We start from the raw sequence: 26,850 nt of genomic DNA, 5'->3' as shown, positions 1-26,850 counted from the left end.
TGACCCATATATATACTGTCTATAAGAGATTTGTATCAGAACAAAAGATTCACACACTAAAAGTGAAGGAATGGAAAAAATATTCCATGCAAATGGAAACAAAACAAAAAAGACCAGAGTAGCAATATTCGTATCTGACAAAATAGGCTTCAAAACAAAGAGCATAAAAGAGATAAAGAAGTTCACTACATAATACTAAAGGGATTCATCCAATAAGGATATATAGCTCTTTAAACATATATGTGCCTGATATAGGAGCACCTAAATATATAAAAAAACTCTTGGTGGACTTTAAGGGAGAGATCAACAACAATACAGTCGTAGTAGAAGACTTTAACACCACATTAACACCACTGGGTAGATCTTTCAGACAAAAAAAATCAACAAGGAAACTGACCTTAAATAACACACTAGATCGGATGGATCTAAATGCCAAAGCTGTAGATTATACATTCTTAGCTGTAGATTATACATTCTTCTCAAATGCACATGGAATATTCTCAAAATGTGACCACATATTAGGACACAAAATTAGTCTTATCAAATTTAAGAAGATTGAAATCATATCAAGCATTTTTCTTAGCTCACAATGGCATGAAACTAGAAATCAACTATAATGAAAAACCTCATTATGCTAAGTGAAATAAGCCAGTCAGAGAAAGATAAATACCACATGATCTCACTCACTTGTGGATTATAGAGAACAACATAGACTGATAAACAGGGACAGATCCAAAGACAGAGAAACAGCGATCAGACTATCACTCCCCAGAGGGAAAGTAGGAGAGGGAGGGGGTAAGGGGAAGAGATCAACCAAAGGACTTGTATGCATGCATATAAGCCAAACCAATGGACATGGACAACAAGGGGATGAGAACATGAGTGGGGGGGGGGGGGGGGGGTTAATGGTGGGGATAAGGACACATTTGTAATATCTTAACTAATAAAGAATTTAAAAAATATTCAGTTACATGGAGGCTAAATAGTATGTCCTTAAACAATGAATGGGTTATTAATGAGATCAAAGAAGAAATATAAAACTTCTTGGAAACATGCTGAGAACCAAGATCAACAGTAATTAATATAAATGCAAGAAGTCCTGTCAGAAGGCTGAATTTGGGCTCTTTCATATTTACAGGGTGAATATTTGCATTTTATTACCTACTGTTGACTCAATGGCCTAAAGCAAACTCCCCCAACCTGATAATCTTACTGTTTACTAAACATTACCATTGATATGTCTGTTTGCATTCCTAAAAGTCAATTGTGTATTATAGTAAATAAAAGCAGACTAGAACAGAGACTCAGTGGAACTTGACTACTACAGTGAAGCTTTCCCTGGCTCCCCCATCATTTCAAAATTATACTTCTTGTCTTGTGTTTTAATTTGTGCATCAGCTCTTTCTCCAAGCCTTTGAACCTGAAAGCCACACTGGCTGTGGCTTTTCACAGAAACAGATGAAAATGAACACACAACTCAAAATCTATGGGACATAGTGAAAGCAGTCCTCAGAGGTAAGTTCATAGCATTACAGGCCTACCTCAAGAAACAAGAAAAAGCTTAAATAAACAATCTAACCCTATAACTAAAATAATTAGAAAAAAACAACAAGAAAATCCCAGAGTGAGTAGAAGGAAGGAAATAATAAAGATCAGTGCAGAAACAAATCACATAGAGACTTAAAAAACAATACAAAAGACCAATGAAACCAAGAACCGGTTCTTTGTAAAAATAAACAAGATTGATGAACATTTAGGCAGACTTATCAAGAAACAAAGAGAGAGAATCCAAATAAATCAGAAATGAAAGAGGAGAAGTAACAACTGACATCACAGAAATACAAAGGATTGTATGAGAATACTATGAACGACTATATGCTAACAAGCTGGACAACCTGGTAAAATGGATAAATTCCTACAAAATTACAGTCTTCCAAAACTCAATCAGAAACAATCAGAAAACCTGAATAGGTTGATAACATCTAATTAAATTGAAGCATTAATCAATTAAGCAAACAAAAGTCCTGGATCAGATGACTTCACAGGTGTGTTCTATCAAAAATTCAAAGAAGCACTAACACCTATCCTCCTCAAACTATTCCAAAAAATTCAAGAGAAAGGAAGCATTTCAAGCTCTTTTTATGAGGCCAACATTATCCTAATTCCAAAACTAGATACAGATACTAAAGAGAAAGAAAATTACAGGCCAATATCCCTGATGAACATAGATGCTAAAATCCTCAACAAAATATTAACAAATCGAATCCAGCAGTATATTAGAAAAATCATACACCATGACCAAATGGGATTTAGCCTTGGGATGCAAGGCTGGTACAATATCCAGAAATCAATAAACATGATGCATCACATAAACAAAATGAAGGATAAAAACTACATGATCATATCAATAGATGCAGAAAAGGCATTCGAAAAAATCCAGCAATAATTTGTGATAATAATTCTCAGCAAGGTGGGAATAGAGGGATCATACCTCAACATAATAAAGGCTATATATGACAAACATTCAGTCAACATCATATTCAATGGACAAAACTGAAAACATTTCCCTTAAGATCAAGGACAAGAGAGGAATGTTCTCTTTCACCACTCTTAATCAACACTAGTGGCCCAGTGCATGAAATTTGTGCACATTAAAAGGGGTTTAATTAGAGGAAATATTTTAATATTGCTATTTGCCCTTTCTCTATAATAGAAGTGTCAGAGATGAAAGAAAATTAGTAAAATGTATATGAAAATCTTCCTCCTGTCAGAGTCTGGGGCGCACCATGGGACCCAGAGTCAAGTCCCCGCCCACCCACGTGGGCCTCAAAATTGTGCGAAATCCAGACCCGGCGGCCCCCACCCCCCACCCAATTGGGCTAGATCCAGACCTGGCCGGTCCCACCCTTGTCAAGCCCCGCTGGGCAGGGGGGTGCAGCCTCAGGTACCCTGGCCCAGTGCTGGGGTGGGGTGTGTGGCCTGAGGTCCCCCCAGTCTGGGCCAAGGTTGGGGTGCACCTTGAGGTCCCCTGTCAAGCCCTGCCGGGTGGGGAATGCAACCTGAGATCCCCTGTCAAGCCCTGCCGGGCGGAGGGTGTGGCCTAATGTCCCCTGTCAAACTCCACTTGATGGGGGCCGCTCCTTGAGGTCCCCCATCTAGCCCCGCTGGGCGGGGGGCACAGCCTGAGGTCCCCCGGCCCAGCACTGGGGTAGGGGGATGTACCTTGAGGTCCCCTGTCAAGCCCCGCTGGGCAGGAGGTGTGGCCTGAGGTTCCCTGTCAAGCCCCGCCAGGCGGGTGTTCAGTCTCAGGTCCCCTGGCCCAGTGCTGGGGCGGGGAGTGCGGCCTGAGGTTCCCAGCCTGGTGCTGGGGCGGGGGTAGCAGCCTGAGGTCCCCCTGCTCAGCACCGGGGCGGGGGGGCGCACCTTGAGGTCCCCTGTCAAGCCCTGGCAGGTGGGGGGCATGGCCTGAGGTCCCTCATCAAGCCCTGCTGGGTGGGGGTCGTGGTCTGAGGTCCCCTGACCTGGCGCCAGGGTTGGGGGCACAGCCTGAGGTCCCCTGTCAAGCCCCATGGGGGTGGGGGGTGCAGCCTCAGGTCCCTGCTGATTGCTAGTTAAGGCTCGTTACAGGAACTCGACCTCCGCTGTGGGCGCAGCCATCTTGTGTTACGGAAACCCCTGCCTCCACTGTGGGTGCCTCCATCTTTGTGGCATAGTGATGGTCAATTTGCATATTCCCTCTTTATTATAGTAGGATAGTACTGGAAGCCCTGGTCACAGCAATAAGACAAGAAGAAGAAATCAAATGCATCTAAATTGAAAAAGAGGAAGTAAACTGTCATTATTCACATATAACATAATATTGTACATAGAAAACCCTAAAGACTCCACCAAAAGAGTGAATTTGGCAAATGATCAGGTACAAAATTAACATCCAAAAATTGATGGCATTTTTATATACCAATAATTAACTCTCAGAAAGAGAAGCATAAAAACAATCCCATTTACCATTGCAACAAAACAGTTAAGCTACTTAGGAATAAAATTAACCAAGGAGGTAAAGATTTGTACTTGGAAAACTATAGGACATTGAAAATGAAAATAGAGGAAAATACAAACAAGTGATAGCATATACCATATTCATGAATTGGAAGAATTAACATCATTAAAATGTCCATACTGCCCAAAGCAATCTACAGATCTAATGCAATCCCTATTAAAATACCAATGGCATATTTAACAGTTCTAGTACAAATATTCCAAAAATTTATATGGAACAATAAAAGACCAGAATAGTCTCAGTAATCTTGAGAAAGAAGAACAAAGTTGGAGAGATCACAGTACTGGATATCAAATTACACAACAAATCCATCATAATCAAAACAGCCTGTTACAGGCACAAAAACAGGCATATAGATCCATGAAACAAAACAGAGACCCCAGAAATTGACCCACATCAATATGGTCAAATAATATTTGACAAAGGGGGCAAGAATACAATGGAGGAAAGATATTCTATTCAATAAATGGTGTTGGAAAAATTGCACAGGTACATGCAAAAACCAGAAATCAGACCACCAACTTACACCATACACAAGAATAAACTCGAAAGGGATAAAAGGTTTAAATATAAGTCACAAAACCATAAAAATCCTAGAAGAAAATCTCAGACATCTCACATAGCAGTATTTTCACCAATACACACCCTAGGGCAAGAGAAACAAAGAAAAAAACACACAGAAATGGAATTCCATCAAACTAAAAACTGGCATAGCAAAAGAAACCACCAAAAAAAAAAAAAATTAAAAGGAACCCACTTATGGAAGAACATATTCACCAATGATACATCTGATGAGTGGCTAATTTCCAAAATATACAAAGTACTCTCATGCAACTCAACATCTGGGAGACAAATAATTCAATTTCAAAATGGGCAAAGGACCTGAATAGACACTTCTCCAAAGAGGACATGCAGATGCCCAATAGACATGAAAATATGCTCAATGTCACTAATCATCAGAGAGAGCAAATTGAAATCACAATGAGGTATCACCTCACACCTGCCAGAATGCCTACCACTCATAAATAAACGGCAAATGCTGGCAAGGATGTGGGGAAAAGGAAACCCTGCTACACTGTTAGTGGGAATGCAGACTGGTGCAGTCACATTTGTAAAAAGTATGGAGTTTCCTCAAAAAATTAAAACTGGAACTGCCTTTTGACCCAGAAATCCCACTTCTGGAAATATATCCTAAGAATTCGAAACACCAATAAAAAATAATATTTGCAACCCTATGTTTACAGCAGCATTATTTACAATAGCTAAGATCTGGAAACAGCTCAAGTTCCCATCAGTAGATGAGTGGATAAAAAGATGTACATTTACACAATAGAATACTATGCGGATGTAAAAAAGAAGGAGCTCTTACCCTTTAAGACAACATGGATGGACCTGGACAGTATCCTTCTAATTGAAATAAAGCAGTTAGAGAAAGACAAATATCACATGGTCTCACTTATATGTAGAATCTAATGAATAAAATATAGTAACAAACAAAATATGTCCCGAGACCTGGATGCATAGAACAGAATGACAGATCTCAGAGTGGATGGGGGTGGAGGGGATGGGAAGAGATGAACCAAAGAACATATTTGCATATAGACATAGCCCATGGACACAGGCAATAGTGTGGGGAAGGCCTGAGGTGAGGCAGGGGCTGGGTGGAGTGGGACAAAGGAGGGGAAATTGGGAGACATCTGTAATACTGTCAACAACAATTTTTAAAAAAAACAAACACTGAAAAAAAGTCATTGTTTGATTAGATATCCCTACTATTTTCACAGAAACTTTACTCCAAGGGAGATGGCAACTTAGTTGGGTGTGGTTAAGAATAGATAAAGTAGCCCCAATATCTACAAGGGCCTTAGTAATGTCCCCTTTTTATGGTAATTTAATTTTTCCTAAACTATTAGTAAGGAGAAGGGAAAACACCCTCTTATAGTCCTCGGAGGAACCTTATGTTTCTTTCAGTTTCTTTTCTCTTTCTAAATCCCATTTCAGATTTTTATAACCCTTCTTAAGGTGAGCTGGCTCTCTACAATAAAATTAGACTCTTCTACAGGAGTTTCCCAGCAAACGCTATTTAGAAATTCTGTTGCTTTTTCTCCCAGAAACCAGTAGGTATATTAATTGGAAAGGTCAGATTAGCCAGGATCACATGTTTAACAGTTAAATCCAATTCCTATGTGAACGCATCAGGGTCCTAGAGAAAAATGGTGAAATCTTTAGGTCGATTCCTTAATTTTGTTCTCATCCAAGGGACTCGTAGAATTGCTGGTTCCCCTTTGCCTGAGACCAGCTTTTCTCCAAAGAGAGCTGCTAGAATTCCTTGATTGTCCTTGTTTGAATTCCTATTCTCCTTTTCCCCTAGGTCAGTAGAGAGTGGTAGTGGAGGAGATATAGAGAAAATAGAAGGGGAAGGAAGAAAGGAGGGTGAGGGGTTAAGTCTGGACAAGGAAGCTCAGAGAGCAAAGGATATAGTGGAGCTGTAGAGGGTGTGTTGGCATTTATTAACTTCAGAAGCCTTTTGTTGTTGTTGTTGTTGTTGTTAATCCTCACTTGAGAATATTTTTTCTATTGCCTTTTTAGAGAGAGTGGAAGGGAGGGAGGAGAGAGCCAGAGAGAGACATGAATGTGAGAGAGACACATGGATTGGTTGCCTCCCACATACTCTCTGATGGAGGCTTGGTGCCAGGGAATAGAACCTGCAACCCAGGTATGTGCCCTTGGCCAGAAATTGAAACTTGGAACCTTTGGTGCATGGGCCAACGCTCTAATCACTGAGCAACACTGGCCAGGACCATAAGCCTTCTTTAGTGCAAAGACAGTATGTTCAGAGACAGGAATTTATCTGTACTCCTCTTAAAAGCTTCTAATTTTTAAATCAACATATATTTCCCATTTTTTCAATTTTATGTATGTATGTATGTATGTATGTATGTATGTATTTATTTTCTGGGGCTGAACAGCAGACCCTGAGCAACAGATGAATGGATTACTCTGACACAGGTTTTTGTGAAAGAGAGGCTAAGGGACTGCTTGGCTATAGGAACAAACAGCCCTGTTCACCTGCCTCCTTAGGCTTTTATTGTAACAACAGCTTGAACTAAAATTAACTAAGGTAAGCATCCTTGAGAAAACACATGCGTCTGTGATGTCCTTTAAGCAATGACATTTTGTAGTCTAAATATAAAGATTCTAGTAAAACACCGGGGTCTCAGACTTGTTTGGAAAAGTCAAGGCAAGGGCAGGCGCCTTCAGCCAACTCCCGTCCTATGCTTCGCCACGTTTATTTATTTGAGTGAGAGGAAGGGTCGGGAGGAGAGAGAAACATTTATGCAAGAGAAAACATTGATCAGCTGCCTCCCAAACTCTCCCTGACTTGGGATTGATCCAGCAACCTAGGTATATACCCTGAGCAGGAATCAAACCCACAACTTTTTGGTGCTCCAACCAACTGAGCCTCTTGTCCAGGGCCATTCAGTTTAATTTTAAAGCTGGCATTTTCTAATTTTACATGCAAAAATTAATTTAGGTGCTCCTCCTCCCAAATTTCATTTTGACCATCTTATATTGATATCATTTCTAGTTAAATCTTTGTATTTCTGTGAGTACTTGCAAGTAAAGTCTTCCTATTTATCGTGTTACTGCAGGAGTACTAATGGAGGCTGGGAGTTTCTGGCCCTGGAGGCATCATTGCCCATGTTAATTTTAGTTTTCTTTGTTTATCTGCAGAGTCTGAACAAATTTTTAAGGATATTGTGTGGTGGTTTGACGTGTGTTGCTTCTGGGTTGACTCCAAGGGGCTGTCAGCACCCAAGTTGCATTCAACCCTCTTATGTGTCTTGGTTTCTCTCCCCAGCTGTGTAATACAGTCATGAGGACTCCAAGCACTAGGTAATCAACCTTTATGTGCCTTTATGTGTGCGTCCCCAGATGAGTCATTTGACTAATTACAGTTGAGGTGGAATTCCCTATGGGGCTCCTGCACATCATGGGGAAATGCCCCTGACACACCTCCACAAAGATTCGTAGTCACCTAAGAAAACCCATAGTGGAGGGAGGAAGTGCCCCTTATTTTTGGAGCCAAACAAGTTCAAGCTCTCATTTATGTGGTAAAAGGTTTTTGTTCAGACTCTCAGAAAGCAATTCCAATTGGAAAGCCAAAGTTAAAAACCAGCCACCCATTTTTCCTCCTGTCCTGCCTTAGCCTGGGTTTTTTCGACCCTTAACCTTTATTTCTACCTTGAGGATTTTAAAAAATGGCTCAAATAAAAGCAGGACCTCTTACTTAAATTCCAAGTGAAACTCACCCAAGTTCACCCGAAGCAAAACAAGGATCTGGTGGGCAACAATGGGCCCCTGCTGGTACAAAGCATAGGTCCAAGTCTTCAGGTGGTCCTGGGTGGGAATCCTACCGACTGTGCCAAGTAAATGTCAATGTAAGAAACGTCCAGACCTGTAAGAATTTTTATGAGTTTAGTTGAGCCAAACTAACAATTGTCGGGAAGCAAAATCTCAACGGCTTGAGAAAATGCTCTGGAAAACAGCAGTTTTACTGCCTATTTTATACATCAGAATCAAAGGGGAAGACATAAATAAGGGAGTTACAAGAAATCCAATGATGATAGATTAGGGAGGAGAGAGAAAACAAAGTGGAGAAACCTCTGGGATTAGATAAAAAGTAAAATGAATGGACACATAATTCTTTTACAAGGTGCGTATAGGATAGTTAACAGTCAACAATTAACATGATAACAATAACAATGAGGGGATCCTGGTCTTTGCTCAGGTGCAGTGGTTGTGTTTTGAGGGGTCTGGAAAAAAAGAAATTACTTTGATATTCCAAAGGTATGTTATTGTAGATGCAAAAAAACAACATCAGACAGGCTCAGTTAAGATAAAGATTGACCTTTGTTAGGGAAAAATACTGGCCTGGGACATAACTACCTGTCATGACCTGCTCTTAGTTAGAAAGTTTTAATTTCAGACCATCGTATGTGGTTACTCTGAGTTTGTAAGGCCGCCATACAGGCCTCCCTGAATTGGTCAGGTTAGTATGTGGCCCCTTTTTCATCCACAGTGTCCTAAGTGAGGAAGGAGGGCAGTATGAAGCCAACATGTCAAAGCCAGACTATGGTGGCACCACCCAAGGGCAAATCCATGGCTCTTATAGCTGGGGGAATTGTCATGGCCTTTGGGGCAATCCTCTGAAGGCAGAAAATCTTCTGTACCATCTCTTCTTCTTTTTAAAAAAATATAATTTATTGATCTCAGAGAGGAAAGTAGAGGGAGAGAGAGCTAGAAACATCAATGAGAGAGAATCATTGATCGGCCGCCTCCTGCAAACCCCCTACTGGAATCGAACCTGGGCATGTGTCCTTGACTGGAATCGAACCCAGGACCCTTTAGTCTGCAGGCTGATGCTCTATCCACTGAGCAAAAACAGCTAGGGCTTACCATCTCTTCTGTATTGCCCCCACCATGGGGGGCTCACTACCTTGTGAAAGTAGGAAAGCTGCCTTTGTCCTGAGCAGAAATATGTCTCCCCACCCTCCCTCCTCTGGGTCAGTTCTGGCGTAGTCCTCTGGGAGGGGAAGGACATGCTGCTCCACTCCTCTTCCTCCTCACCAGTGTCCACACTCATACCTTATGCTCTGATGACACTGTTGGTGAGGGTGCAGGAGGGTTCCAGAAAGGGCATGTCACATGATACTTCTGACGCTCCTATGAGACAAGGGAGGTAGGGAGTAGGGAGCTGGCCACACTCTCATCACATGAGCTTAGCAGCCAACAATACTGCCTTACAGGCACAGAATGGGATCAGGCTGGATCTGGGGCGGGTTAGGCACCTGTGTGTGCTGGGGGCAGTTCCATACATGTGTATGAGTGCACTGTGTGGATGCGGGCAGACCCTGAGCTCTCTGGCCTGCATGGGGTTGAACCCACCTTGGCGCCTTATCTCTGGGCTCACAGCGGGGCAAAGCTGCACAAGCAGGTACATGGGCTGTCCCTCCACTCCTGGACCAAAGCACTCCTTGGGGATCTCTGCTGTGCTGCAGAGATGGAGGTGTTGATGAGGGCCTGAGGCTTTACGAAGGTTTGGGTGGTGTAGAACTTTTGTAAGACTCGGGGCTTCAAGGGTTAGGCTGGGAGAGTCTCTTGGCTTCTACAACTGCTCATCATGGTTTTGACCATCTTGCCCCAACCCATGCTTGATTTGCTAGACTTTTCGGGTGCTTGGGATATGACCGAGGTTCTGAGGTGTTTTAGATGTTCTGGTGTGTTTGTGAAGTTCTGGGGATTCATGGGGTGATATTGGTGTTCTGGGGTTCTTGCAATGTTACTAAAATTCTGGGGATATTGCTGAGATTCTGGAGGTCCTCTGGGGAATTCGGGGGTCCTTGGGGGTGTTTCTGAGTTCTGGGGCTCCTCCTGGACTTCCCATTCATTCTGGCTCACTCCTTTTAAGTTTAGCACTTTGCCCTTTGAGAATTCTGATAACCACAGGCTGAGGAAGGCACACACGTGGGCCTCTGTTTCTAGATGCAAAAATTCCTCAGATGTAATCAACTTGAACAAAAACATGGAGACAAAGGAAACTCTGTCCCAAGGCCTCCATGGGCCAGCTCCGGCCTGAGGGGCATGGCAGCTCTGTGCTAGGCCCAGATGGCACATGGTCGTTGTCTGCTTAGAGCCTGGGAGGTTTTGGGGACCCCTTTCCACAGTGAACAGGGTTTAGCCACCCCAATCTGTGCCCAACTGGGAGTCCAGCTTGGCCTGGGCTGATCCTTGGATATAGTATCAGCCTCATCTGAATGGGCCACAGCTGGGTAACCCTGACTGCTGCCCTGCTCTCTCCCATTCTCAGCTCTCCTAAGACAAACTTCATTCCAGCTACCATTGCTGACTTTATCTGATCTTAGGGCCTTGCTCCAGGCCCCCTCAGGAAGCCTTCAAGACTGCCCAAGCCATCTCTTCACTCCACGTCCTGCCTCCTCCTCTCTGAGCTCCTGCAGTCTGTATCCCAAGTGCCTCCTCTCTCTGGCCCCTCCTCTCCTGGTGTCGGCGCCGGTCTCCTACTCTCTCAGGTGTGAGTCCCACTGTAAAGCCATGTCCAGGTGGCAGGCCCTGGACTCTGCCTTCAGAGAAATTCGTTAGGAGCACCTCTTACCGTCTTTCTCTCCTCCTCACTTTTTCTTGCCAGTTTGCAGGCCTAACACCTCAGAGCCAACCCTCCCAATTTGCAGATATGAGCTCCAAGCTGAGGAGATACTTTGGGCTCAAGAAGTGGGGTCCCCTTCCCAGCCTGAGCCATGTGCCCACCCAGTACCCTTGGATCTTTGACCTAGCCTGCCTCCCTGCCCCCACCAGATTGGATGGGGGATCTGGGGGTCAGGAGAGTGGGTGTAAGGCAGTGGGGGATGCCTGGGCAGTCACAGCTGCTCTTTTTGACCTCTTGCTACAACCAGTGACTAGTGTGCTGGCTCCACATTCTTGGGTCATAAAGTCATTAAAGGTAGGGAGGGGAGAGCCCACAACCAAAGAGTCTCCAGGCTAGATGGCTCACCCCTCCTGGAACAGAGACAGCCTAAAGCCCAGAGAGGTGACTCACTCGGGGTCCCAGGGCGAGGCCAGGCCCCAAACCCAGGTAGGGCATTTCCCACTGACCTAGAAATCCTGCTCTTGCCTCTTGGATCTACTCCTTCCTTTTCCCAGTCCAGCCCTGAGGTGACCTCTGCATTGCTCCACTGAAGAGGGAGGGGATATCCTGGGCACTGGACTATCCCTGGGGAGGGGGTGATACCACGGGAAGTCCCTTGGGGGGCACTGCATCAAATAAAGTTCAAGGTTAGCTCTGAATCAGCAGATGCTGACATCTCTATGGGCTGAGGAGGGGTGGTCAGAGCCTTCATCCTGGAAGAGGGACCATTTGGGAAGGAGAGGGAGGAGTCAAGGCCAACAGAGCACTAGGCCCACATCTGGAAGGCCTCGTGGGTCTGCCTACTGAATTTGGATGGGAGCCTTTAGGATATTAAGCCCTGTCCCCTCTGAGCCTTCACACATGCTATTCCCTCTATTGGGAATACACGTCCTAACCCTCCATCTAACCCTCCACTGTCTGCTTCACTCAAAGATTACTTCCTTCAGGACTACTCCCTCCCCCTTGGACCAAATTTAGTTTCCCATGGGACGTGTCAGGGCTTTCTGCCTTCCCTTTATGACCCTCAGACAATTGAGGTCATTTTTTCTACTCATCTGTGTCCCCTGAACTATAAACACTCACATCCCAGGGCCCAGAACAGTGGTGGCACTTAGTAGGTGTTCAATGAATTTATGTTAAAAGACTAAATGGATAAATGTCTTTTTAAAAAAGCTTGTTGGACAAATGCCTAAGCTGGGTAGGGCCAGGGCCCAGGCCCCTGTGGGGTACTGGAAGGACACAGACCCTCAAAGATTCAGGGGTCCTGACCCCCACTCAGGGGTAGGGGCCTGAGAACTAACTGCTCTCTGCATCTTGCCCGCCACCCCACTCCTACCCCTGATAGAACAAGGAGTGGGAAAGGAGCAGATGGGGATGGGGGGCAGCTTCTCAGGGGAGACAGGATGGAGAGATATCCCCAGCATCTGCCCAGGCCCTGTCTTCCTCACCCTCACTCCACATCCTGGAAGGGGCAGGAGGCAGATGGGGTTCTTCTTGCTACCCGTGGGTCTGGTTCCTATTGAAAGGACTAATTTCTGCCTTGTGGGGGTGAGTTATCTCCCTGTGAAATCAAGGTGGAAAAAGAAAGTCTTACCAATGAGACACATGTTGCGTTCTTCATGGAAACCAGGGAGAAGGAATGCACAGGCTCCCTCCCAGCCTCCGTCCTGCCAGCCCCACCTGTTTCCTTGGGTTGCTAAAATGCCAGGTTGCCAGACTGGACTTGAGTGAGCATGGAGTACTGCAGATATGGCGGGCAAAGGTGTGGGGGCTTTGGGGCAGGCATGAAGGCAGGTACTTGTGTTTGAAGTCCGGGGCAGGTTCCTCCTGGCCACACCCCCTGGGCTGGGAACCAGTGGAGATCAGCGCCATCCCCCTCCCAGGTGTCTTTGTCAGGATCATGGTATGTTCCCACCACAGAGGCCCAAAGGGGTGGTCTAGAGAAAGCCTGAAAAAGGGGGTGGGGGGAGATTGGGCTGGACCTCCAAGAGCAGGAGGGGCCAGGAATTCAGCTGGGAGGGTCCAGCAGACTTGCTGAGCCCGCCCAGCAGCCCGCCCACCCTTTCATCTCTGCAGCTCCTTCCTCCCTGGCCCTTCCTTGAGAGTGTGTCTGTGGGTCGGTCTGGTGGGTTTGAGGAGGGGGAAGGAAGAGAGGGTCTTGATTGGACACAATTTCTTTGAAAATGGTCCTTTGAACAAAGGCCTGCTGGTGGTCAGACAGACAGACAAGAGCTCCAGGACCCCAAGGGAGGACTACCCTCAAGGGATAGCACCCTGCAGCACCAGGCAAATTTGGGCGGGAGGTAACAAGAAAGGACAAGAGAAGCCCTTCCCCTCCTCCCGTGCCAGCCTTCCAGGCCCACATTCCCAGAGAGCTAAAAGCAAGAAAGTAACCTTGAGGATTAAAGAGAAACGCTTCTTTGTTTGGGTTTCTTTCTCTTTATTTTTTTTTTCTAAGCCTCTTTTCACATCTGTAGGCTTTTTTCCCCTCTTGTCTGGGGGTCAGAGGAGAAGAGCAGAGAATGTCCAGCGCAGCAGGGAACCAGACCTCCTCTGGGACCACAGAGGACTATTCCTACGGCAGTTGGTACATCGATGAGCCCCAGGACAGCCAGGAGCTGCAGCCTGAAGGGTAAGTGGAGCCCCTGGCTCTGGCCAGCGGGCGGTGTGGCAGAGACACTGATGGGGAACAGGGAAGACTTGTGCAAGGGCTGCTAAGATGGGCTCTGCCTTTCATCTGCTGTGTGACCCACGGCAAAGGGCAGCCTCTCTGGGCTTGAGTCTCCTCCTCAGTTACATGAGAACAACAGCCCTTGTCGATGTGTTAAGATACTTGAGGTGGGGAACTGGCCAGGCTAGTCACCTAAAAAGCACCTGTGTGGTGTGTTTAAAGTTGATTCCTGGGCCCCATCCTTAAAATGGGTGACATGGCTGTAGCCAGGATGGAGAGTGCTGGGTGGGTGGTTGAGGGAAGGTGGGCCTGCCTTAAAGGGTTTACTGGGCCCTGTGGTGACCATCTGGGGTGTGGTGTTAGCAATTGTCAGATTCTCTGGGCAGGCTGGGGGAGGGAGAGGCAGAGAACCAAGGAAGAAAGGGGGGTGGGGGGAGAAACAGGGCCACGCCTGCTTTCTTTGGCTGGCCTCAGAATCTGTGAGGTTGAGGAGGTCCTGTTCCTTTTAGCAGGAGTGCTGGGGTCAGCCAGGGGAGGGAGGCTGCCTCAACGCAGCCTAGTGTCCCCTGAGGAGGCAGGCCACAGCTGCCTTTTCCCAGACCATTTCTACATTTGTTTAGTCTGGGCACCCTGGTGGGGAGCTGGGCCTCCCTGTGCCCCCACATGCTGTGCCCCCACATGAGAGCCCCAGAGCCCAGTGGTCCCCTCATTGTTCCATCCCTGGCCCCATCCCCCACCTCCTTGCTCTGAGGGTTGGGGGAACTGGAAAGGTGAGGCTGGGGGGTTGCCTTGCCAGATGTGTGCACATCTGTTTTTCATCAACAAGAAACTGGAGAAGGAGAAATGTTCCTAAGCCTTCTCAGGGGCTGGGCCATCGCCTGGCCAGCCCTGGGTCAACTGGCAGGAGCGGAGCTCCACCCAGGCCTGGAGGAAGGAGCTGTTTGTGGGACTCTGGGCTCTGCCCACAGGGAAAGCAACCCTGCTGTCAGCAAGGGTATGTCCCTCCTCTCCTTCTCTGGCTGACCTTGCTGCACGTGTATGGAGTGGGAGGAGCAGCAGAATGGGGAGGGGCCCAGGAGCCCCAAGAGGACAAAGACCCTGACCTGGGTTAATGCCCTAATGTGAAGCTGTAACCTTAGGTGCCTCCCGGTCTGGTCATTGGCTGGGGCGCGCACCTGGGGCAGCTCTGTGGCTGGGTATTTAGGTATGGCCCTAGAAGACAGTTGGTGTGTGGCAGGGGCTGGGCAGTGGAGAGTACTGCTTCTAATATGGGTGGCATCTAGAACGCAGAGCTCCCTTCTCCCACTGCAGGGAAGAATGAAGAAGTTTGTTTGAACCTACTCACTTAGCCAAACCAAGTCAAGCTGCCTGCCTCCTCTCCCCACCCCCTCAAAGGTGGGAGCGGGAAGCACATAGCCCAGGGGAATCCCAAGGAAGTGAACTTGGGCTCACCTCGCCACCCTGTGTGAGTCAGACATCCCAGGGGGATGGGGCACCAAAGCTTTGAGGAGCTCTGACAGTGGTTCCCCTCTGTGCCTCCGTGTGCCCCAGCAGGCTTGGGAGTTGGGTTGGTAGGCTCTGGTGACCGTGGCTGGGATGGACTCAATCTCCTGTTCACACTTATCCATGTGCCCCTATGGTGTCAGGGCAGAGGTGGTGAGTCTGATGGAGATGGGATGTGTCACTGGGTGTCCCATGGGCAAGGGATAGATCAGCATAAGCTGAGCTGGCCTTTTCCACCGAAGAGGTCCCTCTGGCCAGTCATGTGCCCAGCTTGACGTGTGCCTGCATGCTATCCACCCATCATCAATACTGAACATCCCGGCCAGAGCCTGGGGACACAAATATGCCTGTGGCAGCTGCCAAGAATGTCACTCACCTCCCCACGGCTTCAAAGGGCTGCCTGGAAGGCGGAGTCAGAGGCTTTCCTCATGGACTTCCTACGGGAGGGGTGAGGCCATGCCAGGGTCATCTGCAGGCCCTTCTGCTGTGAGTGGGGGAAGTCAGGAAGCAGGGCTCCAGTTCTCTTGGGACCTCACAGCCCCAGACCTCCCCCAGGCAGTCAGCCTTTCCCACTCACCCACAGAGATGTGTTCTGTCCTCCCCTCTGGATGGGGCCCCTTGAGGCTCCCACTCAGAGTTGAATTCTAGAAACAGTTGTCTGGTTCTTTCTCTGTCTCCGTGTCCTCACCACACTGCAGCCGGCCTCTGTCCCTCAGTGTTCAAGACCGAGCCTCAGATCCTTGGGCCTCATTTGATTCAGGTGCTCACCACAGTCATTCCGGAAACCTGCCTTCCCTCTGCTTCTCCACATCAAGGCGTGTACATTCTTCCTCCTAAATGCCTCTGAGATACAGCCTGCCATTTCCACTCCCCAGCGACTATATATGCGGAACCATTTGCAAATGCTGATATTCGACTGTTTCTGATGTACAGAAATGGCAATTTCATATGGTTCACCTTAACTTCTCACCTCCCAGTCAGAGGCAGGTGCCAGAGCCAGGCTATCTCAATTTGAATCCTGACTCTGCCACTTGACTAGCTGTGTGATTTGGGCAACACACTTAGCCTCTCTGAGACGAGGCCCTCTTGTCTACACAAGAGGGATACCAATAGCATATACCTCTTAGGTAATAACTGAGTTAATCCATGAAACAAACAGTGCCTGGCACTTAGTCAATGCTTATTAGTAAGTACTAACTACTGTTATTTATATTCAAGTCTAGCAACAAATTTCCTAAAATTGTCCTGGCTGAATGGCTCTCTTAGCTTGAGCATCATCTGTACACCAAAGTGTTGTGAGTCCCCAGTCGGGACACATACGGGAGGCAACTGATCAATGTTTCTCTCTCACATCGATGTTTCTCTTTCACTGTCTCCCTTCTTCTCTCTAAAATCAATAAAAAACAAAACAACAAAACACACACACATATTCTCAGGCGAGGATTTAAAAAAAAAAATTTCCTAAAATCCTGAACACTGTCCTAACCATCTTTCAAACTTAAAGCAAACACCACTGCCTCTGACACCTGCCCCAAGGTTCTCTCCCTCCTCTGCATCCTGTAGCATCTGCTTGTGTGTCTTCCAGGATCAAGCTCCCCACCCTCCCTGTGGTGGTGTTCCTTGTGTCTGCGCCATTCTGTCTGTCCCACAGCACAAAACCAGCCCATGAGCCACTGGCCAAATTTCTGTTGCTCAGACCTCAGTCATTTGAGGGTCCGTGAGCCTAAGCCAAACTGAGCTAAGGGGTAGATGGAAGGCCCAGATGATACAAAAAGGGCCAGGGGTTCCCCAAGATAGGGCCTGGAGAGGACCCATGTGGGGGGCTTTAGGTTTGGGGTAAGTGGGAAAATGGCCAAGCTGCTCCAGGGACAGTCTGCTGAGCCCCTGCCTTGGCTAGCAGGGGCACAGGTTTGAGCAGGACCTAGTCAGATGCGGAGATGCACGCTGAGAGGGCCTACAAAGGTGGCTATGAGCTCTTGGGCTGAGAGAGGCCATTTCTCACCCGAAGCCCCACCCCATATGCTGGAGTAAGGGGCCTCAGAGTTAGAAGTGGGGAGTGTAAGGCCTGAGCTCAGACAGTGGGAACCTGATTCCCTACATGGCACCTGCCCTACCCATGAGTACAGTTCTGTTTTGGAAAGATGCCAGCTCTGCCCTGGCCAAGAAGTTGCACAAAACAGACTTATTCTGTCCCTCCACCCCAAGGACAAGCCCAGCGACCAGGTTCTTTCCTGCTTCTCACCCTCTGGGATTTTCTGAGAGAAAGCAAGCTCTGGGAAGACTAGGCTGTTCCAGAGGAGTCATAGGGCTCTGAGCTCACCTGCAGACAAGACTTGGGAGTCTTCCTTCTCACACAGCAAGAGGGTGCCCAGGTGGTTGGCTGAGCCTCCTGGGCAGGGAGGGCCCAGCTGCAGCACCTTGCAGGCCTTGCCCTCACAGGCGTCCTCCCAGGCTCTAGCTGGGCGAACTCAGGAGTCTCCTCCTCCCCAGAGACCAGTCCTGTCTGCTCTGCCAAGTCCAGGGCCAGCTCTGAGCTCAGGAATCCTACCCTTTCTTTGCCATGATCCAGTTGAGGAAGCGGAAGCCTTTCTTGTGCCCATTGATCTCTTTATCTCCACCATGGACCCACCTCTGTACTCAGCTATGGCCAGAGTAGGTCCTCTGCCAGGCCATGGAAGCCTTTGTGGTAATTAGAAACAGAGACCCCCATTTAGATGAATGCAACTCAGTAGGCACAGTGCTTGAGAGCAGTGCGGCCTGGATTTCAGACCACACTCATTCCCTTGGCTGGGCATCCTTGTGCAGTGTGCAAACTGCTCAGCTGTACATGGAAGCCCTTAATGAAAGGGAAACAGGAAGAGATATAAGTCCTGAAAGACTAAGGAAGATCATTCCAGTCAGACACAGACCAAACTCAGATACCAGTGAATGGAGGGCAAATTGTAGGACCAAATACGTGATTGTTTGACCTAGGCAGTATGCTCAGTCACAGTTCTGAGATGAGGTCTGTGGTGCCTGGAGCAATCAGGGAGGCTTCCTGGAGGGGGGGGGGATCAAGTGGGCCTTGAAGGATAGGAAGGATCTGGGTGAGAAAGAAGAGAGGTTCAGCCCAGCTGGCCCAATCTGTTTCTTCCGAGTCTTCTCCTGGGAGCCCCCTGTCTCCTCTAGCCCTGGAATCTCAGAGCTTGGCACAGGGCTGGCATACCATAGGAGCATGAGAGCCCTGGAGAAGGGCCCAATGACCCCAAGAAGGCAGAACTGGGTAGGCTTGTGTAAGAGAGATCAAAAGGTTGAAGGAGATGGAGCCCCAGTGTAGACAACCTGGAACCCCAGACCTGGTGGCCTACCTGGGGAGTCCCTACTCAGGCATGACCAGCCTTCACTTGATCTGCAGGGTAGTGCCCTCTTGCCACCCCAGTGTGCCGCCTGGCCTCCTCCATACCAGCTTGGCCGTGCTGTCGGTGAGTCTAACCTAAGTCCAAACTGGCTTGCAACCTGCTGCCAGCCTGGGCAACGTGACTGGTGTTCCCTGCTGGGGCTGATGAAGGGAGCACCTGGGAGCCCAAAATGTGGGAGGGGGCTCTCACAGGGTTGGAACCCAAACCAGGATGCAGGCCAAGTTCAACCTCCCAGACTTTTGTCACCTCTTGGCCAGTCCCCAAGATGCCACATGAGTATGGACAGGGGAATGGGGGGGTTTCCCGGGTAGCGAGGCCAAGTCCCCAGACTCAGCCCATCAGGGAAGGCCTGGGCACCCCACACCCTCCACTGTGCTCTCCTTTAGGTGGTTGTGTTGCTGCTGCTGGCCCTGCTGGTGAGGTGCCGGCAGCTCTGGCCCCATGGCGGACACAGCAGGTCCGGGCTGCCCAGGTTGGTGCTGTGGCCTGGGCACCCCCATTCAGGGGGCCCAGCTTGGGGGGTGATTTTTAGGTACCAGCTCTGGCCTCGGGACACTCCCTCTTCTCTCAGCCTGGGTCACTCCCCATCCCCACCCAGATCTTCAGGTTTAGTCAGGATGACCAGAGGGAGGGGGAGAGACCCACTCAGGTTCACCTGCTCCTGTTCCAATCCCCGAGGAACCGGAACCCAACAGGACAGTTTGTCAGGTGACTCATGGTCTGGACAGGCCATGATCACTTCACACCATCATGACCCTCATTTCCCCTGAGGGTTTCATCTGGATCCTGATGCTAACGGCAGATTTCTGCGGGACTTTCTCCCCCTGACTCTTCATCCTGCAACCCCAGAGCCCGGAACAGTGATGACCCTCAGGAAATGACCCTGAGGAGATGACCCTGGTCACACTTATGTGGGAGACACCAAAGGGTTGGGGGAGGTGGTGGGTGGAGCCCCAATGTAGGCAACCTTGCACCTCAGGCTGGGGCTGCACACCAAGGTGGGTCCTACATGCTGACTTTGTGGGGGAACTGGGGTTTCTACCCTGACTGGGGGAGGGTTTGGGGGAGAGTGAAGCAGGATGGAGGTGTCAGGGCATGAGGGCAAGATAGACCATAGAAGCAGAGGGTCTTTGTGGCCTGACCTGAGCCAGGGAGGTGATGCCTAGGACAGCTGTGTCCTCTGTCTGCCCTCTGCCCCAGGGTCACACTCAGGCCAGGGCGGTGACATTGTGCAAGGATGTTGTGACTCTTGGAGCTCTCTGAAAGTCTGCCAGCCCAGACAGAGCAATTAGTGTGGAGGCAGCTGTTTCCTGGAGCTGCCAGGGGGGTGGAGGGAGCTGTGCTAAGGCTTGTTCGTGTGTGTGTGTGTGTGTGTGTGTGTGTGTGTGTGTGTGTGTGTGTTGTTGTTGTTGTTGTTGTTGTTGTTAGTTGTGTTGGGGGGATGTTCCCAAGTCACTTTGCCACAGGGCCCAGAACCTGATACATAGAAGGCACTCCACAAATGTTTGTGGAATGAATGGATGAAGGGCCTCCAATTCCCTATCTGGAAAGTGGGCTGGAAAGTGGGACTGGCTCTACTTCCCCAGTTTGTGGGACATGGCATGAGGTATTGGGGTACTGGGCCTGACAACTCCCTCCTGTCCTGTCCCTGCCCCTGCCCCAGCCCTGTGGACTTCCTGACTATGGATGGGCCCTGGACCGTGCCCGCTGCTATCTTTATGGTCCTCTTCAGCTCCCTGTGTCTGCTGCCCTCGGCTGAGGCCCCGCTGCCCTTCCTCACCCTGACTTCACCATCCAGCCGAGGTACCCAGTGGTGTGGGCCTAGATTGATGGGATGGGGTTGGGGTGGGAATCCGGAATATCGGAGCAGGGCTCTTCTACAGTGAACCCAGTTGCTCCCCGTTCTGTTCATGAGCCACTGCCAAGAAGACACTGTCCCCTTACTTCGCCCACTGTCCCTCCACAATGCCTGAAGCTTCCCTTTGTTGGTCCCAGACATTGGGTCAATACTGCCCTATTTGCTTCCTCTATTCTTGTACAAACCCCACCTCCAGGATGTAGGGAACTCTCTTGTGCATGGGCACAGGCTGAGTCCCCCAGACTCAGGTCCCCCCCACTCCCCAGTGAGAATGAAGGAGGGCGGGGAGTGGCCCAGGAAGGGGTCCAGGAGAATTGAGCTGAGCTCAAGAAGGTGATGGTAACAAGGACAGCTGCCATGGAGAGGCATGGGGCATGACCTCTTTAGATCATCCAGTTTTCACAATGACTCCACAAAGTGTGGACATTAGCCCCACTCTATAGTGAAGGATGCTGAGGGTCAGAGAAGGAGATAATAATAAAGTAGTAGCTTGTATATTTAGTACTAACTTAGATACCATGCTGAGCACTGTATGTAGACCTTCTTATTTTGTCATTACTAATTTAGTACTATTACTTCCATTTTACAGATGGAAAAACTGAGGCTCCAAGAGGTAACTGGCTCAAGATCAGAGAGCTGATACTAGTCAGAGCCTGGATTTGAACACCAGGCTCTTGCCTACTGAACCACCTGAGGGACTTGGAAGATGGAGACATGAGAGAGGTCTGGGTGGACTGGATTCAGTCCACACCTGCCCCTCTATAGATATTTCTTTCTGCCCTTCTTGCCTTCCAGGACCCTGGAAGATGCTGGCTCTGCTCTATTACCCTGCCTTCTACTACTCCTTGGCCGCCTGTGCCACAGTCAGGCATGCAGCCGCCCACCTGCTTGGCAGTGTGCTGTCCTGGGCTCACTTTGGTGTCCAGGTCTGGCAGAAGGCAGAGTGTCCCCAGGCGCCCAAGGTAACCTTCTTATTTTGATTCATGAGGGCCTGGGGCAGAGGACATGGAGGAGCTGCTTATACCAGCATGGCTCCTTTCATCTCTATTTGTATGCTGGGCTTTCCTGCCACCTTCCACTGTACACGGGATTCCACTCCTTAAAACAGATGTCATTCCACACAGCCCCTCTATGAGACAAGGTAGCTGGGCCAGCTGACAAGGGCTTCTAGTCTGGAGGCAGTAGGGAGGAGATGGGGCAGAGGAGATGGAAAGGAAGCCTGAAATCCCCCCATTGTTGATCCCCTAGCCTTCTGTTGGCCAGGCTGGAGGGGAAATGAAGACAGATGGAGGGTGGCAAGCACTGAGTAGGGGATGGTCTCAGAGAATTCCAAAACCTTACCTGGTTCACTGGCCATTGACTAGGGATGTGAAGCTGCCCAGTCTAGAGCCCAAAGGGTGGAGATGTAGGCTTAGGAGTCGGACAACCCAAGTTTGAATCCAGCTTCATTCATTCATTCACTCATCCATTCATTTATTCAACAAACATATTCGAAGCACAAAATCCATACCAGGGACATTTCTAGACACTGGAATACAGCTGTGAACAAGGCAGACGAGGTTCTTGGCATCCCAAGAGCTGCTATTTCAGAAGGGGAGATGTAAACAAACAAATGTACAGAATGATTCCACATGGTACTAAGTGCTTTGAGGAAACCATGTCAACTTCCTGAGACTCAGTTTCCCCCTGTAAATGGAGTTGATATTACCAATCCCTCAGGGTAGAGGTGAAGATTAGTTGGTTCCACTGAGAGCAGGGACTTGATTGATTTTTTTCACCACCCAGAACCTGGTACATACTAAGCTCACAATAAAAAGGATTGACTAACCAATAAGTGAGTGAATATATGAGAAGTCCAGCCCTGAGACTTTAGGGACAAATACCTCAAAGCCAGGAGGTAGGGCATGTACTTCCCTGATGACCATGTTGCAAACTGTGCATAGACAAAATTAGGCCTTTGTCTAATTTTCAGGGGCCTGTGTCCAAAGTGTCAGGAACATAGGAACACAGAAAGTGGGTATACCTGTTTCAGGCTCCATTGCAGCTCCCTGGGTTGGGAGGAGGGGGTTATATAACTTCCTCCTTTTGGCTCCTCTAAGGGCCATGGGAGTCCAAGAGCCCGGGGGAGGGGCAGGCATCTTGCAGGGCCTGAGAATGTGAAGTGGGAGTGACTGTCCTAAGTGCCCTGGTTGGGGTGGGTGATGGTGGTAGAACCAGAGCCTTTCCATGGCGCCCAGACCACCCTCAGAGTCCTGGGTGAGGTTGGAAGGGAAATGGACCCTGGCCTTCAGTTGGGCAGGAAGGCAGAAGGTAGGTGTGTCTGGTGTCTGTCTGTCCATACAGATCTACAAGTACTACTCCCTGCTGGCTTCCATGCCTCTCCTTTTGGGCCTTGGATTCCTGAGCCTTTGGTACCCGGTGCAGCTTGTGAGAAGCTTCAGCCATAGGACAGGAGCGGGCTTGGAGGTAAAGGGGCTGGGCTGGGCTCCCCCTGTCTGTTGGTCCCCTCTATGTGGTGATACTTGGTGGAGGACCCAGCATGCAGCAGGCCTCAGAAAAGGTTTTCCAGGTTGCCAAGTAACTGGTTAGTCCTCCCTCCTAAGGCAAAGGCTAGGCCAGGCCCTGGGATGGCACGCAAGATGCCTGGGGCACTGAGCTATGTGCACAGCAGGGACTCAAGAAAGGAGAACTACATCACTTCTCAGCCTTTTGGCTAAGATCAAGTGTAGTATCTGTTCTTATCCGTTAACAAAGGAGAACTGGGCCAGAGCAGTAAGTCATAGCTCTGATCCTGAACCACTGGGATCCAACTGGAGACATGAGACAAGTCAGGAGCCTTGTCTCTGTGAGGAGCTCTGCAGAGACTGCCATGATCCAGGAAGCACTCAGGGCGGAATTGTGGAATCAATCAACTCTCAGTCAGCTAATGTCAGATGGGGGGGGGGGGGTGGATGGCAGCGGGGAGTGCTTCCTGGAGGAGTAGACTTGAGCAGTGGCCTGAAGGACAGGCAGGATCTGGAATGGGGAGAGAATAAGGAGAAAGCGCTGCGGGCACAGGAGAGAGCATGAATAAAGGGGCAGAGATGGGTTTCCTCTGTTTTGTTCATGCCTGATTGGCAACACCCAGCAGGTCTTAGTACACAATAAACACTCAGCAAATATTTCTGAAGTTTGGGGTAGATGGATGGGCACATTGTGTCAAGAGATATGATAATCTTATTAAGAAGACTTCTGAGCACCTACCAAGTGCCAGGCCCGGGGCTGGGTGCTGTGGATGCGAAGCTGACTGACCGCGTCTGACCCCAGGAGCTCCCAGTGAGCGGGGGAGCTGGATGCAGCAGCACATGTCTACAGCAAGGTGAAAGGAACAACAGGGGCTCATCCAAGTGCATGGAAGGCGGGTGGAGAGGGTCAGGTACTCTTCCTGGTGAAAGAGGAGGAAGAGGAAATTGCTCCACAGAGGCCCTTGAGAAAGTCTGAGGACACAGAGGAAAAAGTCTGGTTACTTTTCAGGGGGGGGAAGGCTTGAAGGATGGCATCCAGGTCAGAGCAGGGAGGTGGTGGTGCCATTGCTGACATATGGAGCACTGGATGAGAGCAGGAGCGCAGGGGACCATGCACAGTTGTGTCAGTTTGCATTTTGAGGGTCTGATGAGCAGCTGAACCATGACCTGGAGCTCAGGAGAGGGCCTGGGACTGAAGCTCAAGAAGGAGCGAGGTCCTTGAGGAGGAATGGAGGATGAGGGGAGAAGAGGCCAGAGTGGGCTCAGGTTCTACAGGGGCCACCCTGGGTCCCCGTGGGCTCACCTGACTGGGTTTAGCTTTCATAGAGCAACAGCAGTGTCACTACTTCCTCCTTATTCTCTAGGGAAGCCTGTTGTCCCCTCATTCTTACAGCTGGCTCAGAAGAGGGGAGCAGCTCCCCAGGATACACGTGCACCAGGCTCTGCCTTGCTGAATCTGTCCCCCTCCTCTTCCAGGCATCTTCTCTGCCTTGCCTCTCCCCCTATTGCATGTGTTTCCTCTTGAGAAATCTTGGGAGAAATAAAATCCTCTTTGGCCCTTAGTCAAAGAGGTTTAAGCCTCAAAGGACACAGCCAAGCTTTGAGCTGACTCACACCTGTCCTGGATCCCAGAGTTGCTATGGCAACAGGTGACAATGGCCTACATTCTCCTAATAATGGGGGCAGGGATTCACCCCCTGTTCCCATTGGTCTCTGCCACTTGGAAGTCAGTTTAAGGCCTGGAATGTGGCTTAGACAAATCCTGTTACCCTTGTGCTCTCCCTTGCGTAGAAGGAGAGGCCTGGGCATCTGACCTGGAACGGCCCCATCCTGCGTCCTGATCAGGGATGTGCCCATGGAACATAGGCTCTCTTTGCCCCAGTCTCAGCAGAGGCCTGAGGGCCAAGAGGGAAACGATGATGAGATGTGACTGAGTAAAGCAGGAGAGGGTTGGAGCTAGACCTTAGGAAGAACTTCCCAGCATTGAGTGTTCTTAGATAGGAGACCAATTAATCTTGTATTTATGGAGGAGGAAAGGGCAGTGTTGGGGGATATGGGCCTCATCCCACAGGTTGGCCCTTCTCTGCACTCCACCACAACCAAGAGGTTTTTATGGCGCACCTACTGGGTGCTCACTGTGGTACCTTAAGCCAGGGTCCCAGGGATGGTTCAAGGCAGGTCTCATCTGTCTGTCCCCCCAGAGGCTGCAAAGCAGCTACCCTGAGGAATATCTGAGGACCCTCCTTTGCCTGAAGAAGCTGAGAAGCAGGTGAGGTTCTAGGCACACCCTCTGGGCCAGTGGGCAGGGCTGGCTAGGCAGGCTTGTTTGGGAGGCTGGCAATGGGCAGGCTTGTGGGGCAGAGATGAGGAATTGACAAAACTCTGGGTCTCGGGGCAGGGGCTTCCCCTGAGTCCCCTCCACTTCCTGGGTCTTTCTGCAGCTCCCACACATCCAAGCATGGCTTTCTGTCCCAGGCCTGGATCTGCTTCAGACACTACATCTACACTCCACAGCGAGGTATGGAGTGGGGAGCTGAGGTCCAGAGTGACAGGTGACCTCCCCCTTCCCATGCACAAAGCAGCTACAGTGGCAGGTCAGCTCCTGCCACCCTCAGAACTGTCATCAGGAAGAACAGCCCCGAGCCCCTGGCCTGACTTGGCCTTGGTGGTCCAGGGTCCTATAAGCCCTGGCCCTTTTCCTGGGCCCCTGGGGAGGTGTGGGAGCTCCTGGGCCTGGGTGGTGCTAGGCTCACCATGCCCTTCTTTTTGGGAACTGCAGGATTCCGACTCCCACTGACGCTTGTGCTTTCAGCCACCCTGACAGGGACGGCCATTTACCAGGTACGTCCTGCCTCTGCAGTGCCATTGCCTCCGGACTCCCAAGTCTGGATGGCTCAGGCCCAGCTCAGCTCTCCAAAAGCGTGGCCCACAATCCTGCCCAGCTGCTTCTGATGTCTTGGGAACGCCGGCCTACCCAGAGGGAGAAGGCATTGGCTCTTGTTGGACTCACACAGAGTCAGAGCATGAGTTTTGGAGTCACATGAACAAGGGTTTACATCCTAGCTTCATTATTTACCTCCTGTGTGACTTGCATAAGTTAGTCAACCTCCTTAAACCCATTGGCTCAGCTAAAAGTGGAAGAAATTACCTTCATCTTTGGGAATTTGGGAAGATTTAGTGAAATAACATGTGTTTGATAAATCCCCACTACCACCACCACCACCCCTTACAAACCAACCAACCAACCAAAATCTCAGGAGGTGGGTATGATTTTTCTCTATTTTACAGAGGGGAGAAATGGAGGCTCAGAGAGGTGAATTTGACTTGGCCAAGTTCCTACAGCTAATATCTCAGGGCAGCCAATGTCTGAATCCAAGCCTGTCCAGCTCCAATGCCTCTGCTCATTTATAGGACACTGCTTTCTCCAATGTAGAAAAGTTGGAAATTTTATATTCTGAAATTTAAGATAGATAACTGATATAGACTGACAGACAGGCGTAGATGTACAGTTGTGCTGCCTGAAAGCACACCTCTGGCCTATTAGCTAAGATTGGATCTGTTTGTAACATGCTGACCACAGGCATGAGGACACTGTTCTTGGGGGCAGATCAGAACACTGATGGGTGCCAGGAACGATGCAGCCTGTGTGCTCCCG

The 26,850-nt window shown here is 49.3% G+C and overlaps 2 protein-coding genes and 1 pseudogene across 2 annotated transcripts; all 3 read left to right on the top strand.

The window, feature by feature from the left end:
* The first annotated feature begins 13,743 nt into the window (after nucleotides 1–13,743).
* Nucleotides 13,744–21,402, top strand: LOC111825815 (receptor for retinol uptake STRA6-like). The gene is made up of 5 exons (XM_023753102.1): nucleotides 13,744–13,893; nucleotides 18,830–18,896; nucleotides 19,220–19,305; nucleotides 20,497–20,636; nucleotides 21,281–21,402. The coding sequence occupies exons 1-5, from the start codon at nucleotides 13,784–13,786 to the stop codon at nucleotides 21,352–21,354; spliced, it is 477 nt and encodes a 158-aa protein (XP_023608870.1). The 5' UTR covers nucleotides 13,744–13,783; the 3' UTR covers nucleotides 21,355–21,402.
* Nucleotides 21,403–21,410: 8 nt separating this feature from the next.
* LOC111825825 (receptor for retinol uptake STRA6-like) lies at nucleotides 21,411–26,660 on the top strand. Its single transcript, XM_023753176.1, has 6 exons — nucleotides 21,411–21,653; nucleotides 23,035–23,157; nucleotides 25,397–25,464; nucleotides 25,637–25,713; nucleotides 25,975–26,036; nucleotides 26,607–26,660. Exons 1-6 carry the CDS (start codon nucleotides 21,498–21,500, stop codon nucleotides 26,658–26,660), a joined length of 540 nt encoding a protein of 179 aa, XP_023608944.1. The 5' UTR covers nucleotides 21,411–21,497.
* LOC111825839 lies at nucleotides 23,385–23,492 on the top strand (annotated as a pseudogene).
* Nucleotides 26,661–26,850: the final 190 nt, after the last annotated feature.

Source organism: Myotis lucifugus, unplaced genomic scaffold, assembly GCF_000147115.1.
Source record: "Myotis lucifugus unplaced genomic scaffold, Myoluc2.0 scaffold_41, whole genome shotgun sequence".
Lineage (NCBI taxonomy): Eukaryota > Metazoa > Chordata > Mammalia > Chiroptera > Vespertilionidae > Myotis > Myotis lucifugus.
This window is presented reverse-complemented; position numbering and strand designations above follow the sequence as displayed.

Coding starts and splice junctions, on each gene's coding strand:
- LOC111825815 (XM_023753102.1), top strand. CDS start 13,784: ATGTCCAGCGCAGCAGGGAACCAGACCTCCTCTGGGACCACAGAGGAC. Junction 13,894..18,829: donor CAGGAGCTGCAGCCTGAAGG/GTAAGTGGAGCC, acceptor CTTGATCTGCAG/GGTAGTGCCCTCTTGCCACC. Junction 20,637..21,280: donor GACTTCACCATCCAGCCGAG/GTACCCAGTGGT, acceptor TCCATTTTACAG/ATGGAAAAACTGAGGCTCCA.
- LOC111825825 (XM_023753176.1), top strand. CDS start 21,498: ATGCTGGCTCTGCTCTATTACCCTGCCTTCTACTACTCCTTGGCCGCC. Junction 23,158..25,396: donor GGACAGGAGCGGGCTTGGAG/GTAAAGGGGCTG, acceptor CTGTCCCCCCAG/AGGCTGCAAAGCAGCTACCC. Junction 25,465..25,636: donor CTGAAGAAGCTGAGAAGCAG/GTGAGGTTCTAG, acceptor GTCTTTCTGCAG/CTCCCACACATCCAAGCATG.